Source organism: Echeneis naucrates, chromosome 4, assembly GCF_900963305.1.
Source record: "Echeneis naucrates chromosome 4, fEcheNa1.1, whole genome shotgun sequence".
Lineage (NCBI taxonomy): Eukaryota > Metazoa > Chordata > Actinopteri > Carangiformes > Echeneidae > Echeneis > Echeneis naucrates.
Genome location: NC_042514.1, coordinates 8,813,260 through 8,833,714, shown reverse-complemented (window position 1 = coordinate 8,833,714; position 20,455 = coordinate 8,813,260). Strand labels below are relative to the sequence as shown.

The 20,455-nt window shown below is 40.6% G+C and overlaps 1 protein-coding gene across 2 annotated transcripts in view; it reads right to left on the bottom strand.

Moving 5' to 3' along the window:
* Positions 1-957: 957 nt before the first annotated feature.
* Positions 958-20,455, bottom strand: part of pip5k1ca (phosphatidylinositol-4-phosphate 5-kinase, type I, gamma a) — a 35,858-nt gene continuing 16,360 nt past the window's right edge. The window contains exons 6-18 of one of the 2 annotated variants that reach the window (XM_029499787.1): positions 19,550-19,702; positions 16,505-16,804; positions 15,572-15,780; positions 14,527-14,610; positions 14,222-14,270; positions 12,530-12,614; positions 11,961-12,122; positions 11,178-11,319; positions 10,820-10,852; positions 10,432-10,551; positions 7,538-7,793; positions 7,249-7,295; positions 958-2,595 (exon numbers count right to left, since the gene is read on the bottom strand). In XM_029499787.1, coding sequence (XP_029355647.1) covers positions 7,287-7,295; positions 7,538-7,793; positions 10,432-10,551; positions 10,820-10,852; positions 11,178-11,319; positions 11,961-12,122; positions 12,530-12,614; positions 14,222-14,270; positions 14,527-14,610; positions 15,572-15,780; positions 16,505-16,804; positions 19,550-19,702 — 1,602 coding nt within the window. In that variant the 3' untranslated portion in view covers positions 958-2,595; positions 7,249-7,286. The remainder of the gene's footprint in view (positions 2,596-7,248; positions 7,296-7,537; positions 7,794-10,431; positions 10,552-10,819; positions 10,853-11,177; positions 11,320-11,960; positions 12,123-12,529; positions 12,615-14,221; positions 14,271-14,526; positions 14,611-15,571; positions 15,781-16,504; positions 16,805-19,549; positions 19,703-20,455) is intronic. The other variant, XM_029499788.1, reaches the window with a different exon arrangement.

Sequence of the window (20,455 nt, the reverse complement as noted above, 5' to 3'; positions counted from 1 at the left end):
ATGTGTCCTCTCTTACATACACATAGAAACATACCAACTGAAGTAACAGTTTCTGTAGTTAGAATTTAAAAAATTGTTTTGTTGAACTTAAACTGTAGTTGAGAGTCCTAAGATGTCAGCCACAGAGACTACGGTAAACACTAACCATTTAATGACTGTGATTGACTTCACCAACACACATACACACTTGTTAACCATAAAATAAATGCTGTCTAAATGACCGCCTGTGTGAGCACAAATTCCTATATACCAACTGAAAAATTATGATAATGTGGTGTTATGTTTATTTGGCCTCTATCACTAGTTCATCTTCAGGTCCTCTTCATAAGTGCAAAGAACATTCAACCCATTTACAAACGGCTGTGTCTCACCAAGTCACCACTGCGATACACTGTGTTCATTCAACTATACAGATAACAGGTACGATATTGACTGCAAGTACTACAACTGATGCTCTACATCTACAAACATTTGAAATGTCCAGTCAATGGATTTACTGTGGTGAGGAGGTGAGGGCGACCAGATATAGCAAATGTCACTGATATGCTTACTATTCCTCCACCTAAAAACAAAAGACGGAAATGTGGAATTTATTGTTAGAAATTATTTGTGTGTGTCTTGTCCAAAAATAGGGCAACACTGGAAGACATTGTAAGGCTGTGAAGATTACTGTAAAGACTGACAATGTCTGCTGCCTTAGTGTTGTAACTGATGCCATATATTTTGAAGGCAATAATCATAATCCCCAGCCGTTTCCACAAACAGGTAATTTCAATCAATCATCTTCTACTGCTCATCTGTTTCCAGGTCGTGGGGGGTGCTTGAGCCAATCCCAGCTCACACTGGGCGAGGGCGGGGTCACCCTGGACAGGTCGCCAGTCCATCACAGGGCCAACACACATAGACAAACAACTTCTCACACTCAGACCTACGAACAATTTAGAGTTACCAATTAACCCAAACGCGCATGTTTTTGGACAGTGGTAGGAAACCCACACATGCAAGGGGAGAGCATGGAACTCCGCACAGAAAGGCCCCACCCCCGGGAACCAAACCGGTGACCTTCTTGTTGTGGGGCACCAGCACTAACTCTGAATTTACATGACAGACGTAGCATCAAAAGAAACAGATAAGCCACAAAAAGTTGTAGTAATGAAATGATCAAAACAAAAGTTCTTTGGATGCAAACTGGGAAAAAACAAAACAGCATTACAATGTTAAGAGTACCAGGAACAGACAAACAAAATAAATTAATATTCACAGTAATAAAACAGCTGAAGAAACATTAAGAAAAATGTTGAAAACCCCCAACCCCCACAAAACATTTGATATAAATTATTAACACTCATCACTGTATATGTTCCATAAAACAATTAATGAATGTCTTCTTAGTTCTCTCCTCTGAAACTAAACTGCATCCTTTCACTATTGGAAATGTGAGAATGATATTTCTCAAGATTTTCTTTTGACTGGTTAAATGATAGTTATCATTCTAACTTCAGTTGTATGCACAAGCCCAGCCCTCCAACACCACAGCCTCCACCACTCACTCCTCAGGGAGCATCTCTACTCTATATGAGCCAGCACTAAGGAGGGTTGGTGAGCTTGTCCCGATCGGTTTGGTTTGCAAAGTGGGAAGAGCTTCTTTAGGAAGTCCTGACTGAGTTTCTTTACTGATAAGGTTTAGAGTTGGAGCACTGCGATAGCTTAGATGGACAAGACACTCTCCAAGTTCAATCCTCATTATAAAATATGAACAACTGTGTGTGTAATACTTATTTTTAATTTGTTAAACATCATGTTCTTTGATCATTTGTTTCATTTGATGACAGTAGCATGCTGAGAAGCACCAATTATACGGATCCACAATGTGCATTTTGTGACGACACATATACTCACTGAAGTGAAAGTTCAGTGAAGCACATGTGACAAATTATAATACAAGAAAAACAAAACTGAATTTGATACGGCTCTGACTTTCACCTCTGTCTTTCATTTCAGGAAGCAGCTAAAAAAACATGCAGAATTTTTTTTTCTCAGAAACACAGTTTAAATTATTAAAAACTTAAGGACATAAGACAAATGTAGTGTTTTTTTATGTAATCCCAGAGATGTTTTTATGTTGAATAACATTGAGGAAAGATTTGAAATGGCAATAGGTGATTCCCGTCACATCACAACTCTATGTGGTGCTTTGCAGGGTGAATGGGAGAGCCAGTGCGGAGGTTGTTGGAGGACTGTCCTTGTGTGAAACAGGACATACAGTAGATTATATCTGTCTTTCATGTATTTCAAACATATAAGACTGCAGCGTCATATGCACCATGTCACACCGACACATTTTTAATTGGTCTAATTTTCAATTGTTAGGGGTGAAAGGCAGGGATGGTAGGAAATCAGTGATGTTGTCACTGTCAGGATTTGTTCCCCTCTGGTATTCAGTCACCTTCTCCCTCAGTGTGTTCAGTTTCTGTATGCGTGTTTAAAATCCTGGCTCAGACAGAGATCCTGCTGCTACCGCTGACATCTGAGCTTCAGACTAACAAGTCCTCTCCACTGAGACGTTCACTTCTCTCTGCCAGTGAACTGGGTTTACTGTTGAAGACACACAATGAATAAATTAGACAGCCTGTACACATCACATGCTGACTGATTTCTATAGGGTACAAAATGTATATCTTAGGCATTACATTCATAATGACAGAGAGAATACTAAGCCCACTAATCAATCAATCAGTGCATTGATAAGGAGGTAGAAGTCAGAAAACAGAAAGTGCAAGGCAATGGAAAATCTTAGAAATAAATCCAACACTCCCAAAAATAGGAAAAGTCATCATGCACAGGGTTTATCTATCAAACTAATAAGTGGTAATAGAGTGCATTTCTGCATGCAATAACTGCCACATCTTACAGACAGATAGTGGAACACCTTAGATCAGATAATGCTAAGCATTTACCCAACATGACATATTTTAATTGCTCTGTATTTGCATGTATTGTAAATATAGTATGCTATTATTTTTAACTGAAATATTCCTTTCACGTCATTTTGTTCTTGATTTATTTTTCCTACATTATGTTTGGTGTTAGAGGAAAATGAAAAAAAATATGAATTGACCAAAAAAAAAAAGAAAAAAAAAAAGCAATGGCTGATTGAAACTAAGCAGAGCAGGAACAAATGCTGTTGCACTGAGCAAAGTAGACAAGTAGCCTGCCAAAGACAAAACTAGCTAAAGCCAAGTGATGTAATTTCCATCATGAGCCACATTTTAATGAATAGACTATCTAATTTATCAGATGTACCAAACGGGCAATTAGCTGTCTGAGAACATTAAAGCTGTATTTTTACACAGAAAGTTAACCCTTGACCAATAACCTCTCAGTGTAAACTCAAAAGACCAAAAACACATCAAAATGAATACATTATTACAATTTGAAATAATCATCCGCATTTCCTGAGACTGAAAAACACAACTGGGACCAATTGTTTGATGAGTTTCTTCAGTAAAAAGAGCCTCACCTGTAGGTTGAGTGTACACAAACTAAATAAAAACGTCTAACAGCATGAGCTGTGGGAGTCTGGAGATGCATGAGTGTAATGGCTTCACACAGGCTGATGTGGTAACATGGAGTCATAAACTACTGAGCAGCTTGTTGTTGGAGGGACACAGGATGGTTGGCTGTGGACTGAATGGTCATGCATTGACCATTTCCACTCACTTGCCAATGAGGAATGGATGCTGTCATGTAGGGGAGGGTTTCTGAACATAGACCAGGCCTACCCTTGGAGTTGTAATAGACTTTTGGACCTGAGGAGCCTTTTCTACATTTGCTGTAGAAGCTTCTCATACATCTCATCCTGTCCAACCCTCTATCATGGATGAATATTTGCCACCAAATAACATAGTCAAGGGTGGAATTTATTCCTCGTCTAGTTTTTTTTCTCCCTATACTACATATTTTAGGCTAATGCTTCTCACTTACTGTCTCTCTTTCCCAATCCCCATCTGGCAGGGCCTTAGACTCTGAGCCATAGTGTAGCGGAGAGTACACCCAGGTCCTGTCCTCTGGAGGCTGTTTTTATACACCCACCACAGCAGAGGGGGCCAAAGGAACAGAGGAAAGGCCAGAGGCACAGAGACAAGCAGCAGGGGCAGGCAGGAGAGAAAGACGCAGGAGAACACAGGAGAAGAGAGGACAAGACAGGAAATGAAAATTAGGGATGCATAAAGGAGGAAATGTTTCTGAGACACATTGAAAGTGTGAATCTCAACTACAGAACAAATGTTAAAAGTATTTAAAAGAATGTGTTAATGCTTTCAGCAGGTAGCAGACTTGGAGATAGATGTAGATATTAGCAGATCACTGGCCATGCTGTAATAATGAACGACTGCCCTTTGAATCATGTGTCTGTTTTGCCCCATCTGAACTAGCTCTTTGGACACAAAGTGAAGTGAACAGAACAAGGGATGAATTGCTGCAACAGCCGAAGTGGGTTAGGAGCGGGAATTAGGAGGTTGGAATGGGAAGAAAGCCAGGATGCTGGGACAGTCAGGCACAGTAAGCATCCTCAGTCAAAGAAAAACACAATAACATTTTTTTGTCCTTTCCAACAAGCAAAAATGCTCATTCCATTGAATCTCTGAGGACTTTGATCGGTTACTTATCACTGTTGGTACCAGCCTTTTATGACAGAAAACTGGCAGCAACACTGTGTGTTGTCAGTGGCAATGGAGGAGGTGTTGGTTGATGCCACACACACACACACTTCAGCCTACTGGAGCTAACACACTCCACACAGATGCTTCGAGGGAGTAAGCAGGCTGTCAGTGAGCGAGGAAACAAATTTGAAAGAAGATTAATTTCAGAGTAAAAGAAAGACAGTCACCTCAATTTAGAGACCTTCTGTCATTTACCCCCCTCCCACACTTTACTGACTTAGTATGTGGAGTATAGACGTTGTTTAGTTTCAACACAATGACACCTGCAGTGAATAAACTACTTGACATAACAAGCTGTGGCTCTTACAGCACACTCCATAAAACCTTGTTTCCTCTCAACACTGCAATTCTATGTTTCACTTAAATATGTAATATACAAAAGGTCTAATCTAAGATAACACCAGGACAGCAACTAATTACCCAACCATCTCCTCCCCACTTACTGGCCAACTGAACTGGCATTTCCTCCTCTGTTGGAGAGGAGAGACCACCCAGATCCTCCCATCAGGAAACTGACAGCAACAGGGGAACATGACACAAACAAAAAGAGATGTGACAAGCAGAGATGAGGGACAGAAGAGTGAGGGAAGGTGAAATAAAAAAAATGGGAAACATGCTGAGGTGAAAATGGAAGAGATTGTCCTGGATGTTGGTAATCCAGCAGAGCTGCATTGAATCAGAGGTGACAGATGGGTTCACAAGTCAGGCAGAATCCTACCACATTACACGATTCTCTCCCCACCTTCCTCATGACTCAGAGGACTGAGAAAAAGCAGAAAATGATAAAAGCAATAGGCATAGTCGGAATAAGTGGTGGAGAAGAAAGATTTGGGATTAGATAGGTGAGAATTATGTAAGAGATGTGGTAGGATGAAGGAACAGAAGGGAGGAGAAAAGAAGTGATGATGAATAAGAAACAATGAGATGAGGCAGAGATGAACAAGAGCACAGCGGGGATCATGAAAAGTAAATGTGCAGATTGTTGATAGTGACTTAATAATTTAGACACAAGCTACCTTAAGGAACCTGTGAAGTTACCACACGCAGCTAAACGATGCAGTGGTTTCCCAGAAGAGCTACATGAATTCAACTGTCATCTCTTGTGTCAAAAATCAAGCTTATTTTCTGCCCCTTTTTACACACATACTTTATTATTTAGAGCCCTAGGACTTAAAAAATGCAGGCCTTTAACACCACAACTGCTTGATTGTTCTGGTTAAACGGAGGGGAACACAGAGAGATATGGTGCATTTTTATTCTCTAAATCCACTTTACCCAATAATACAACGAATGAAATTCGCTGAAACCATAATTAGCATACATGTAAATTGGTTTCCTTCACTGCAATTTTAATAAACTTTTTTTGTTATAGCAGCAATGCATTTCTGTCTGAGAAATTTTTCACATTATACAACAATAAAGATGTTAACTAGTTAAGAAATGAGAAAGTATTTGAGACATTATGCAGCAAAGAACAGAAGTCTCTTTTCAGGGGCTTTCTTTTTTCTTAGGTGGCTCAGAAAATTTGGCATTTATTGATGGAAAGAGCAGGCTGAGCCGTCATTCACAAGCCTGATTTGTGAGGGATGTCAGGGAGGAGCTGTGATGATGATGATGATGACAGAAATAGCAGAAACAGACAGGCGGTACAAAGCATGATCAAAGGATGAGTTGGCTGAATTCAAGTTTATTTGTACTTCTCCATTTCCTTTATCCAATGTGTCGTTTTCACACTAAGGTCTGGATATTTGGCAGTGAGTGAAAGCACATGTGGTCACCCTCCACAGTTCGATTGTGACTTGAGTGCCTGCAGTGTTTTTCTGTGTAGTTACAGTGAACAGAGTCACTTGACCTCATGCAGTGCAGCCAATCCCCAGCTGCTGTGTACAGAAAGTGGATCTCCTCTTTCTGAAACATCAGCCCAGCATCCATCACCTGAGAGGTCTGTTAAATAACTCACTGGATGGCCCTCCCAGACTAACCTGTTGGCCCTTATGATTCCTCATGCCACATTACGGGGTGGTTTTTCCCTGATAGTAGACACCCAGTAGGACTAAATGTGATGAGTGGCTCCATTCATAATGCTCCACATGACACTCCTATATTCATTTATAGCTCTGCATTTGGGTCCATTTACAACAGCCCCCCCAACACTGGGACGCACATGTCCACTGAACAAACCCAGCCTGCTAAAGCTTCACTGTCTGCAGCTTTGTTGAAGGTCATGTAAGACAGGAATAGCGAAGTGATGGTGCACAAGCTATTACCACTCTACAAACACTTGAAACCAGAGTGCACACTGCAATACACTGTGTTTAAAGAAATAGTTTGACGTGTGGGGAAATATGCTTATTTTCTTTTCCACTGGATAAGACTGGCTCTCATGCCTGTACTGTATATCTAGCGATAGCCAGAAGCTGGTTAGTTCAATTCAGAGAAAGAAGTATATTCAAGAATATTTCCCAAAGTGTCAAACGTATCTTTTAAATGAATGCACCACACACATCAAGCAGTCTTATTCTCGTACCAGTCTCAGTCTCCATCTGTTTTTTTGCTGTCCTTGTGTCAACGTTTCTGTAGGAGAGCATCAAATAGCTCAGTCCAGTGACTTCAGAACGATTAACACATTGAATCTGACTCTAGAATGATTTGATGGCTAAATAAAAATATGACACTTAAAAAAAAAAATGAGGTGACAAGAGCTAGTCTTAGTATTGGAGTACGAGTAGAGTACAATCTTGACCGAAACAATATATGAAAGTATCTGAAAGTGGTGCACATGTGTTCAGTGTGTGTGAGGAAAGGGTTTTACTTACAAAGTAGATATCTGTGATTGGCACATCATCGTCGTCGTCGACTGAAGCCTGGCTGGTGCAGCCTGAGCCAGACACCTGGCTTGCATTGTCTGCCTCCACCACCACCATCTTGGGACTGGATGGAGCTTCCTCAGCTGCCATGGGAGTGGAGGGAACAAGTGGGGCAGACGGGGAGGAGGCTGCTTCAGGGACTGATGAACAGTCGGAGGGTGCTACAGCATCGGGAGCCTCAGCACCAACCACTTCCTGTACTTCACTATGGAAACGCAGATGAGGGATTATTAAAAGTTTGTTGGCTGCCTCGGTCACAGTCTAGTCATGATTCTCAGGGAAGTTCTGGAGATGGGTGGAGCATTTTTTTTCCCGCTAATTTATGAGTCATTATTCACAATAGATATCAAATATTGGCATCCTCCAAAACTGAGTCACACTGAATCTAAACGGATGTATTTTATGTCTGTGTTTAGGTTGAATTGAATTAAGACTTGGCAGGAAAAACAGTCCCAAAGCCTTTTTAAGCACCTTTATATTGAGATGTTGGTCCAAAACACTGCTGATGCACCTCTCCCTTCTACCCAACTACTTCTACTCAGGAACCTTGCATTTCTTTTGTTCTGCCCCTATTCAATTTTACCATGCTCTCTGTTTTTATTTATTTCATACTATTAGGATAGATTATCATAAGAAAGGATCCATGTGTTTAAGGAATAAAAGCTTTAATCACACAAAAACACAGAACCTTTAATTGGGTCACTTGCCTAAAGCCACTATTCGGTGTCAGCCCAGAGAAACATTAGGAGCCATTAGGAGAGAGTTAACCGGCTCTAAAATTCAACATCTGTGTCTGTGTGTGGGTGTTTATGGTTTAGCTGCTTAAGCTAAGATTTGCCAGCTGGCTGTGTTCTGCCACAATCCTTTATTGTTCCTGGCCAGATCATCAACTATTAGAAGGATTTAGACGCTTCCACATTGCTTTCTCAGCTTCTGTGTCTAGCTTAACTCCGTCAGAGGACGAGCCCGTCTGCTGGCTACTGAGGCAAAAAAAATCCAAGTTGGCATCTCAAAAAGGGCTAAATAAATGAAAGAGACAGGATGGTGGTTCTCATGTAAAAGGGCCTAATTTACTTTACCTGTTTCACCCCATCTCTCATTTTAGTTAAATTAGTTTTTATAATAAAACTCTATATTTAACTCTTTATCATTTTCTGATTCTGTCTTTGCTTTCATTTGTTTTTCTAATCTCTTTTGCATCTCATCTTATTCCCAGCTGTCTGTCCTCCCCAGTCTTTTTTCATAAGTAACTTTCTCTGCTCATCTTCTCTTCCAATCATTCGTCCCATTTCCTTTCCTTTGCTTCATCTCCCTCACCTCTCTGCCACACAACCAGCTCCTTACCTGCAGGTAAGTGGGGGCTGCTCAGACAGAACGGATTTAATCGACTGTCTCTGCTGCTCATACCACCCAGCTCCCTCCCCCTGCCAGTTCCTTCTCGACCCCCAGGCCATATGTCTCGCCACTGCCTTCTCAGCGTCAGACTCAATTATTCAGTTGGTTTCCCTCAACCACCACACCCTTATCCTCACTGACCTAACCCCAGTTTACAGTAAATCAAGGCTCCACTACCACTACATTGGATCAGCTCAGTTTATTTCTGTTCACAATCTATTTAAACACAGCTTATACATTGTGTAATTTTGTCATGCCTCTACTGATGCAGTTTTTCTTTCATTGAAAGCGAAATTGCCAAATCCTTTAACTTAAATCAATTAAAATTCTGCTTAAATTATGCAGGTAAGGTCAGTGTCAGGTCATCTCAGCTTTATGGGAACAGCCCCAAGCCTTTAGGCTTCCTGCCCCACTGCCCTACTTCTCCTGGCCAGTTCATCATGTCGGGGCCCCTAACCCTAACCCTAAACAGCGTTTTCTGCCTGGCAGTGTTACCCCATTAAGAACACACGCACTGCTGACACACTAAACAAATTAACATGCATGTGTGCACTTTCATAACCTAATTATTACACAGTAGATGTCTGGTTCACAAAGTGCCTGCAGCATTTATCTATCCAGACCCCTGAGCTCCAAAAGCTTTCAGTAATTATCTCAGTTTTTTGTTAGAAACTGCGTGTTAGTGTGTTTATGTCACAGGTCAGTTGTGCTGCTCAGTTGGCTAAAGCCCAGGTGAGATATTAGCAGGAGGTTATTTATATTGTCATGTCAAACTGAGTCAAAGTAAGGATTGGGGTCAGATAGAACTCACTGCACCCACTGCAGCTTATATATTCTCTATCAGGGTCACATGCCTACAGGGAGCATTTGGCGGTGCTGACTATTTTTGTCATTGTTTACAGTAAAAAGAGTACCAAACGGTGTGCGTCATTATCATAATTTGGGTGTATAGGTATAAATACCTACGTTACAGTGTTTGAGCATGAGCTACATATAATGAAATGGAAATTAAAGATTTTTATTTTTATTTCTTCTGAGTCAGATTTATCTTAATGTTGAGGGTTTAACAATTTGCTTCTCTTATGTGAACTGCATTAAGGAATCATTCATTTCATTGTGGGAATTAAATTCTGTAGTGTACATTATGCTACACTGATATGGTCAGGTAGTAAAGTCCATATAATATAAGCCTCAGGACGGTACTGCTGTTGTTGCCTACAAGTGGACAGATGGTCTCTTATCAGTGAATTAGTGACCCTCATGATTTATGTTTAGAAGAGTTGACGAAACACATTTACTATATTTGAATACATACAGTTCAGTGTGTCACAAATATAATAATTATATTAACGCATTTTATCTCTCTCATACCGTATATTTATGAGATATTGGAGCACAAAATGGAATGAATTACTTTTATTAAGTTCGTCATTACTTTGTTTACGTACCTGGTTTCAGAAGAGGGCTGTGGAACAGATATGGTGGGTTCACTGTCGTGTCTCTTCAACTCCACCTCCACTGTGATGGTCTGTTGATCCTCCTCATGCACACGTAATTCCTCCTGGGTCCTGAAAACAAATATATGAAAAACGCATATAGAGGAAATGAAACATGTGTGAGAAAAACACCAGCCACATTTTAGAAACAGGAACAATGGGCCTACTCATAAACACACCAGCCATCAGGCTGACCTCGAATTTTTCCTCTTAAGCGGCCACCACACCCTGCTATGTGTACTGCTGGGAAAACATAAAACTAGCAAACCATCATAAAAACATGTTAAATCTGTTTTAAAAAGTGTACGAAGTGAAAGTAGCATTCATAGCCTCGACTCACCTCCCGTCATGACTGAGAGACTGGGTGTGCCTCCTGGAGACAGAGGACACAGTGTCATTAGCAGCTGGCAAATGTGCAGCATATTAGCTGTGGCTCTTAAAACGCCCAGAGTCAACTACTGAGGCAATACTGAAAAGTCTGACTAGATAAACAACAACCGATATTGTTTTATCATTTTAACCCAGTGTTGCATGTACGAAATATATGTTGCATTTAATACTGCAATGCTGTCACTTCTCAAGCTGCCCTATCTAATGAAGCCAGAACCCCCACCCCCCAGAAAAAGGTAGCAATAGGGCTCGGATTGAAATGGATGCCTCTGGTGATTCATTTTATTTTTGTGTGTATGTGCTTTGACCTGTAGCGAGGGTGCTCTGCCGTGTCAGATGGAGATCTCTCAGGGATGGACAGAGAGGTGGTAGAAGACAGAGTGGTGGCGATGGATGCTGTGGTTGCTTCTTCAAATGATGGAGGAGTACATGGAAGAAGATCTGGTCGTCCTGAAGAGAGAGAAAAACAAATAATAATAAATAATGATTTAAATATATTTCCTTTTTCTTTTTTTCTGAAGCGCTGTTAAGCATATAGCATTTTGTTTCCCATGATAACAGTTACATGCCTGATGTTTAACTTGGGCTGAAAAGATCAGAGGTTTTTCTGTTCACAAAAAACTGTAAATCACTGTCAGGTCGTGTAGACTGGAGCTGCACTTTGAACTGTCATGAACTTTTGACCATTTTAAAGTCAAAGCCCTCCAAACCCAGACCTGACTTACAGAAAAAGTATTGAAACTAATTCAAAGAAAATCTTAGAGACTTAATTGTGCTCATGTCAGTTAATACAAAAAAATAAATAAATAATAATCATAAGAGTGTTTAGTGAACACAACATAGAAACAAAAGAAAATTATTTCAAAAATTCTGGCTCAAAAAAAAAAAAAGTTGTAATTCAGATCTTTTTTTTTTTTTTTCAGATTCATCATATTACCAGTTTAAAATCATATCTGTCAGTACTACTCTAAACACTGCTTCCCTATAGTGACTGGTGAGGGTAAATCTGGAATCTGTGAGTAGCTTGTGTTCTGTGTCTGGTTATCTTATGGTCCATTTATTTTACTGCATTGCAACACTGTGTTATTTACCCTCATCCTCCAGTGTTGGAAAGCTGCGAGCTCCTCTCAGATCGTAGATATTCTCATCCCTCTCACAGGGCAACTGGCTGGCAGACCATGCCGCACCAGGACCAGAGCACTTGGGCACCATCAAAGACACACGGCCCTTCTTGGATGGAGACGACTTGAGAGCTGAGAGACAAAACACATTTATTTGTGACAACATGTGAAACATTGTGGTTTGTGCTGTCAAACTGAACCCCCCCCCCCAAAAAAAAAAAAAAAAAAAACAAACACCCCTAGTCTAGTAGATTGGTTCACACTCTGGGGTATGTGAATAACCATCATTTTTTAATTACAGTCCATTTGGGGATTCTTTCCTTATATAAAATTGTAGGAAAGTTCTGCAAAGGTAAGCTGCACCAGGATCAAACTAAAGCAGTTCTCTAAAATAACATGAAGCAGCACCAAATATGGATGTAAGTTACTGTGTCCGCCTTTCCTGTCAAAGCTTGGCAGAAAAAGAAAGAAAAGGCTGGCATCTGACATTTACATCTGTGCTCTTCCCACACTGCTCTGACTATGTAAGGCAGACTCACAGGAACTCTTCTTGAAAACCGTGCTGCTCATGAACTTGAAGAACCTATCTGCGTAGAAGCCAGGCCGGTGGACAGATACAGTGTCCTGAGGAGGCACAGAGAGACAAAGAGATTAATGAGACAATTGGTGCACGGATAAAACGATCAAACCGTTGCTTGAAGTAGATTAAATGTCTATTTATGTCCTTTAGTGTCCCATTTGTAGTATTTCTTTCCTGTGGGTCTTCCCACAAGATACACATGCAACAAAAAAGACAAATGACAAATCGAAACACAGCCAGATGAGGCTACAGACACGTCTCTTCATTATTTATGTGGCAGCAGATGGAGATCACGCTGCCAAGAGACTGACAGATGACACTTGGTGTTTGGTTTAGATGAGAAGAGAGGAAAGGATAGTGGGATGAGACAGCACCTATACAGTTATTGTTAGCTTTCTGAATCAGCACCAATGGAATTCACTGTGAGTAACATTTTTGAAGGCATAACTGAGCCAACTGTGTGTAACACAAAGAAAAGTGTACAGTATCACTATCATCATCAGCAATGACGCACAGAGGCAGCTGTCATGGGATTGCTTGTTCTCCCACCTATATCTTGTCTTGCGTACAAGTGTGTTTCAGAATAGCAGTGTGGCATGAATAAGTGGGGTGTGAATGTGGGGGCTGGTACGATTTGGTCAGATTGTTGATTGATGTAAACTCCAAAGCAGATCAGGGGATGCGAGGACTTTTGTAGGGAAGGGATCTGCAGGTGAGTGGACAGAGAACGTAAGAGCACTTGTAACATCCAAGTGTCGACAATGCCAGCGTATCCACAACGGATCAAATCTGTATCATAGCTTAGGGTAGCTGTAAATAAATGAATATTAAAAAAAAAAAAAAAATTGACACAAAAATAATTTTACATTCAGTTATGGTTGCTTTTGTTTTGTGCTGTATATCAGCCTCTGTTGAATCACTAAGTGATGTACAGTATTACACTTCCACTGAGAACAGACCTGGCAGTGCACAATAAAAATGTGTGTAGGCATGTCAGAGCTGCCATCCTCGTAGCACCTGCCTGGTTTGTCACAGGAAGTAAATGTACGTCTCTAAATGATTTCTTGATATTCAAATGTCCAATTTTTAGAAACATCTTTAATTCAAATAAAATATTTCATATGTGCAGAAAAAGACAACCACGGCCTTTAATAGGCGCATGGTTAACCTTTGAGAAATCTAAAGCGCCGCATGAACATACATTAACATTTGTAAATAGATCACAGATGATCATTGCGACTTTGTTAGTTAGTGGGACAGGAAATGGGATGCTGAGATGATGGGGACATTCCCAGGTTTAGAGGTTTAAAAAAAGTGAGAGAGACAGATGAGACAGGAGAGAAATAAAAACGTTGACAGTTCCTCTTCAAACCCATAGCTTCCCAGACGTGAAGGTAACAAAAATCCTAATGCACACAAAGATCTGAACACATAAATACTGAGCCTTAAGGCTCCAGCTGATGATATCTGGTCCAAGCTATGTCCTTTTGTGAAGGCCAGGCATGTTTTGAATGAGCAACACCATAAAAGAAGATGAAATGACATTCTTTTGTTGCCTGATGAAAAACATGTTCGTACACTTTATTGATCTTTCGTGTGCACAGTATAGTTCATGTTCCTGTACCTCCTGTCAGAGCTATTAAGAACTCACCCCATCATGAACCAAAGCTTTCCACGTGTGCTCCAGTTTCTTGATTAGCCTGTGGGGAAAAAAAAAAGAAAAAGAAACGCCCAGTTTAACAAAGCGTTGGTTACATGTACCTATATTTTATATATAAAAGAGAAAATGAATAGAAGTGACATCCCTGAAGGCTGAGAACATTACACGTGCTGTCGGATCTGATTACACTGTTTAGTGAATGTGCAAAAACTTGTTGGAAGGTATGGAATAGGATGTACACAGAAATTTGGCCCTGGAATAACTAAATGTCACCACATGATTGCTGTGACATTGACCTGTAGGACTGCAGGATGTCGATGATGCCGATGTAAAGGAGGAGTCTCTCTCCCTTTCCATTGACAGCTGGGATACCACCCATCCTAAAATGAGAATCAAAGGTTGTCATTCAGACAGCAAAAGAACGACAATGTTTTCAGCCGATGAGCTGAGAAGAGAGCCTGTACATCATTCATCTGTCCATCCAAACTATGTTAAGCTAGATTTTTTTTTTCTCAATTTAGCACTGATTCCTAGTGATGTCTTATAACTGTACTTACTATAACCATTACTGAAGGATTGGATAACTTGTTTTGCACAGACCACTGTAATGTAATAAACAAAAATTCATGAATGTTCAATGTCAATAGATCCTGTAGGTAGAAACAGCTGTGCAGGGAAGAGATCTGATTCACAATTAGTCAGTCTTTCTGACCTTTTGAGTATTATTTTCACCTAATTCAACATTTTTTCTCTAGCAACCTCTCAGTCTAGCTGGGATTTGATTGAGAGGGTGCAGCACCCTGGAGAACTACATCCTTAGAGACTTTGGACTTAGGAGCTCTTTAAAGAACTCTCCACCTCAGACAGCTCAATGTCCTGTTTAGTGAAGATCACATACAGAGTCCTTTGGAGCTCACTTTTCGATCCAGTCCTTTTGTCAACAAAAGTATTTACCTTTGACCAATACTAGCTGTTTAATAGGAAAATTTCATGCCCATCGTCGACGCCGCTTCAAAGTGCAAGTACCTGCTTCGGTATGATCTTTTCTATCATTTCCCATCAAATAGATTTTACAGTGGCAATTTGCCTCCTTCAATATTTTTAGATTCCCACTCCACACAGAAAGGCCCAAAGCCCAGTAACCAAACCTGCAACCTTCTTGTTGTGGGGAAACAGCGCTTACCACTTTGTTGTAATGCAATTCATCATTAGTTTATTCTCCACTGTGTATATTTTTATTATGATAATTATTAATAATAACAACAACAACAACAGGTACCAACAATCACATTTATTAATGCGCTCTACTTCTAACATCATCCTGTCTCTGGTTAAACTCACGTTTCATCAGTGTCGATGGATCCTCCGCAGGCTGCTCCTCCCTGGATAGACTCCATGGCTGTGGAGTACAGGGCCTTCTGCTGGGCCACGGGCCTCTTCTCATCACTGCCACCCTGGGAGCCCTCCATCTGCCTCTCCCTCTCTGCCTGGTCCATGTTGTGAACCCCAAGCAGGAGGCTGTAATCCATGATCTTAAAGCTTTCCAACACCTGAACAAAGTACATATCCAGACAGATGTGAAGTGTGCAGTGATTAACAGTAGGCTGCTTAAAAATAAATGAAAGCTTTTATCTAGCGTGTGCAACAGCCTCAGCACTGGAAGGAATGAAACCTGTACCACTGGAGATGTTACTACAATACACAAGACAGTAATGCACACATTAATAAACCATGTAATAGAGAGCAAGCCTGTGGGCATACACTTGCTCCCGGAGTGTACACCCTATGAATGTAAATGTGGGGTGGTGATTTATAAGACAAGATCAGGCCTGCTTGCAGACCAGACAACCCGTTTTAACTTCATGCTCGTAACAAAGCTCTAATTTATAGTGAAGGATCCTGGAAATGCCAAACACCATCATGAAAGATTTTTTTCTTTATGCCTTTCTCATCTTCCTCCACCGGTACCCTGATATTTCTAACACTTCTCCCTTTCTATTTTATTATATATGTCTTTATCTCTTGGCCTTTGTGGACACTGTGTTATGGCAACACTTTATCCTATCCACTTTTACATTCCCACTAACAGTTACTGGCTCAGATCTCTTCCCTCCCTCTGCAGACTCTGGGTCAGCGTGCTATAGCTCCTCCTCTAGAATCAGTAAACCATCCCACCATTTCTTTCTCATTTTTTGACAACAGGAATATTTAAAGAAAGGTGTTATATAGCAGCTGCTATATAACACCTTTCCCACTCTCATTTATCTTTCTTACCAGGCAGTCTCTCTGTAGGGTCTTAACTAGAGCATTGTAAGTATCCTGGTCCAGCATTAGTCCATCCTGCAAGTCTTGCATGAAGTCCAGGTCTTTGAAAGTGGGCTTGGCCTTCTCTCTCTCCTTCTTGGATGCTCGCCTTTTGTAGGTGGAGCCCTTCAAGTCATATTTGAGATGCATGCGAACTACACGTGGAAGGACATTGTTCATCACCACCACACGGATGTTTTTCCCACCAGACTGGACACAGTAGAGGCCAAAAAACTTGGGCAGCAAAGTGCGAGGGTTCTGATTCAAGTTCTGCAGAAGAAGAGGAAGACAGTAGATCTTTAAATGTCTCATAAGTTAGTTTTAGCTGTTTTGCAGAATGTTGAGCAAGGACCCAACACACAACTTTTGATGTTAGTGCATGTGATGAAATGGAAATCATTGGCATACAGGGCAATAACCAGGAAGTCACAACAGAAGCAGAGGAGGTATCTTTCATTTCATAGAACTGTTAACTTAAGGCAGAGGTGTCCAGCTCCAGTCCTGGAGGGCCACTGTCCTGCATGTTTTAGATGTTTCCTGCTCCAACACTTCTGATTCAATTGATCAACTCGTCATCAAGCTCTGCTGAAGTCTGATCAGGAGCAACTCATTTGAATCAGGTGTGTTGGAGCAGGAAATATGCAGGACAGTGGCCCTCCGGGACCAGATTTAAGAAAATAAAAGTACATGTAACTGCAAAAACATAATTTATTAAGAGTGTACAATTTCGCAGTGAACATGTTTGAGTTGCTCATTTGTCATCTGAGTGCCTTACATAACAGGGAACGTTTCCCACAGTGCTATGACACATGAAAGTGGACAGTCTCAAATTATTACAATTCTGCCTCGCCTGGTTACAGTCACAACATGAGGACGCAGTCAGTGTTCGAAAAAAGATGAAGGATTAATATGGACGAGCTTTAAACCTTATTTGAATCAACAAATTTTATTACAGCTTCTAAAGTAATTTCTTTTCTTTCTGAACTCCCATAGACACTAAATAAGTTGTCAAACCGTTTCACATGATATTGTCTGTTTTATAAGTCAAATTAATTGTAATCAGTTACATACCAGCCCCACAAAAAATGCTGAATTGAGACTCATATAAAGCTAAGTGCATGGTAACATTAACTACAAACAATATACACAATACATACCCTACAATAAAAAAAAAAAAAAAAAAAAAAAAAAACAACACTACCACAGTTTATGTTTCTCAGGTTAATGACCAACTGATAGATGAACAAATTCAACTTAAACAAATTAAAAATTTATCATATAACTTTTGTCTTTTCTCCAAACTTACTTCTCCCTACTATTACCAGTCTGGGTTGAATATTTTGGAAGTCAATCCACACAAATGAGGTTAGTTGAGCTGTGTCCTCAGTTAAAAAGCTGTTTTGACCTTGGGACCTGAGCCAGCTCAGTCCCATTAGAGAAATGAGAGCAGGAAGTGGGAAAGACAGAGCAGTGGTCCATACAGTGATAATGTACAGCATCGAGGAGCAGAAGTAACTACAAGAGGAGAAAGAAAGAGAAACAGATTCAGGAGAGATGAAAGATGAATATGGCTCTGCACTCGTGAATGACCTTCAGCGGAGAGAAACTGGTAGAGAGAGCAGCGAAGTGATACAAAGGGAGAGAGAGAAAGCAAGAAAGAGCATTCTCTGCCGTCAGCCACACACGGCCCTTCTGTCAATGTTAAGAGGGCAGAGCAGTGACAAGCCAACAACACAGACGTGACGGAGAAGGAGAGAGCAGAGAGAGATGGAGTGGAAATATGAGCATGAAAGGCAAGCAGGGGGGATGGGGATTAAACCCAAATGAGAGATAAAGGAAAATAAATTACACGACCAGTGTCACAGTGGCAGTGACAGTGATAAGACATTTAAATGTTAGGGAGGAGGGAATGATGAGCCGCATAATAGAGCAGCGACTACACAGAAGGGAAAGAGTTGGTTACATCACTGAGATCCATGTGGTGCCTGGAGCAAGACTCCTCATCCAGCCTGTTACCATCAGCCACTCAGCTGTGGAAGACATGGATCTCCAACAATGACTGCCTGTTTATCATGCCTCTTTCTGTACATGCATTTGTGGCATCTACATTATTTTGTGTCTGTGTCCTTGGTCCACCTGCTCTGACCTTAGCACATGAGCCTGACTCGCACCACTCTCAATAAAACTTTCTTAGAAAATTATACCTGCAAAAATGTTTCAGAGCGCAACCAGAGCCATGAAAAAAGGTCAGAGGAAATGTGCCGTACAGTTAATGCTCCTAAATGATTAAACAAATTCCTACAGTGGTCTTTGGTCACGAATGGCTCTACTGTGAACTTGAGAGCCTGGATCTGTAGCATGGACATATATGGAGCTGTTGGGTTCATTCAGAAAGAGCCTGCAGACTGGAGAGGAAAGGCGCTATTGTTGGTGTAAGGCATGCTCAGATTTATTGTACATAAATCTGACCAGTCCTTTTATGAAACCTCATGCCCTGAGTTTCCAGTCAGAGTTGACAGAGCTGTTTATGTCATGCTGGAAGACGACATTTACAGTCTCTTGCATAAACCTAAGATCTAAAAAGTACGACTCAAAATTAGAACATAAAGAGAGGCTGTCATTTAAATAAAAGTCTGAGTATGGTATGTGTGTAATGGCCTCTTCAGACCAAGATAATTGGCTTCTCCACCTTTTGGTGGTGAAGATAATTCTCTCCACCTTTTGGTAGAGAAGCCAATTATCTGAATCTGTTTTCATACGTACATATGCCATTAGACTAATTAGCCTAATATTTGTATGCCTTGGCAGTATTTATACAACTACATATAGCGTAACATATTATTATATATTGGATAATTTCTATAATTATATATTATCCAGCATGAAGAGAAACGGATACCATAAAGAGAAAAAAAAGGAGAAGACGAACATAAAAGTAACAGCTAATACAGTGGAACAGCCGTTGTCACATAATGTGACATGGATGAACTTCAGACATGTATTGCTTTTGCTTACCATATAGTATCCGGGCAGCAGTTTCTGTAAGAACTCGGCCTCCTTGTGCATCACAGTCTTGATGATGAACTCGTCATCCTTTGTAAGGTAGAAGACTGATCCACTGGCTCCTGGGTTGGACAGCTCGATCAGGGGCTCATTACACAGGGAGTACTGCAGGCACACACACAGATGAATACCAACACAAGGATTTAATGTTTTCAGAAAAATCATTTGCTGAATGAAAAACCTTGACATGAGGATAACAGTTTTTTGAAAATTCCAATGGATTTAATAATGCAGAGTTTCTGTGTCTGGCTCTTATTTTTGTACTGTTCATGTCAGAGCTCTGACAAGATTTAGTCTTGACACTGCTTAGAAATGCATTTCCTTACTCAACAGCCTGGTTACACCAAAAGCAGCAGACATGCTAAACAAGTTACGCTTCAATGAAAAAATATATACACTGTGTTGAACACCTCATTAAGGCTTCTAAGTCTTCATCCTCGACATGGGGCCTACATAAAGATCATGATCAGAACAGCAATTGTATATCTGGAAAAGAATCACATCTGGGGAACTTGAGTCCATTAAATTATGTTATACCCAATTAGATTCAATCAGATCACTGTGTCCCTCTAAAGTTGTGAATTCAAAGAAGATATAGAAAGTAAGACATGTTGAAAGTTAGAGCACACAAATAGCTAATGAGGCCAAGCAGGTTCAAGTTTGTATCCATGGAGTAAAACCAATCCATTAAAGTCAAGCACATGGTCCATGCATAAAAAGTAACCAAGCATTAAACCTATAATCTGCTAGACTGCTCAGAGCAGAGCAGTGAATTGTGCATCCTCCAGGTCATCCAGACTGATGTGGAGACAAACTTCAGAACTTCCCTCCTTCTCCTAAGTCATCCTCTCCTCTCTG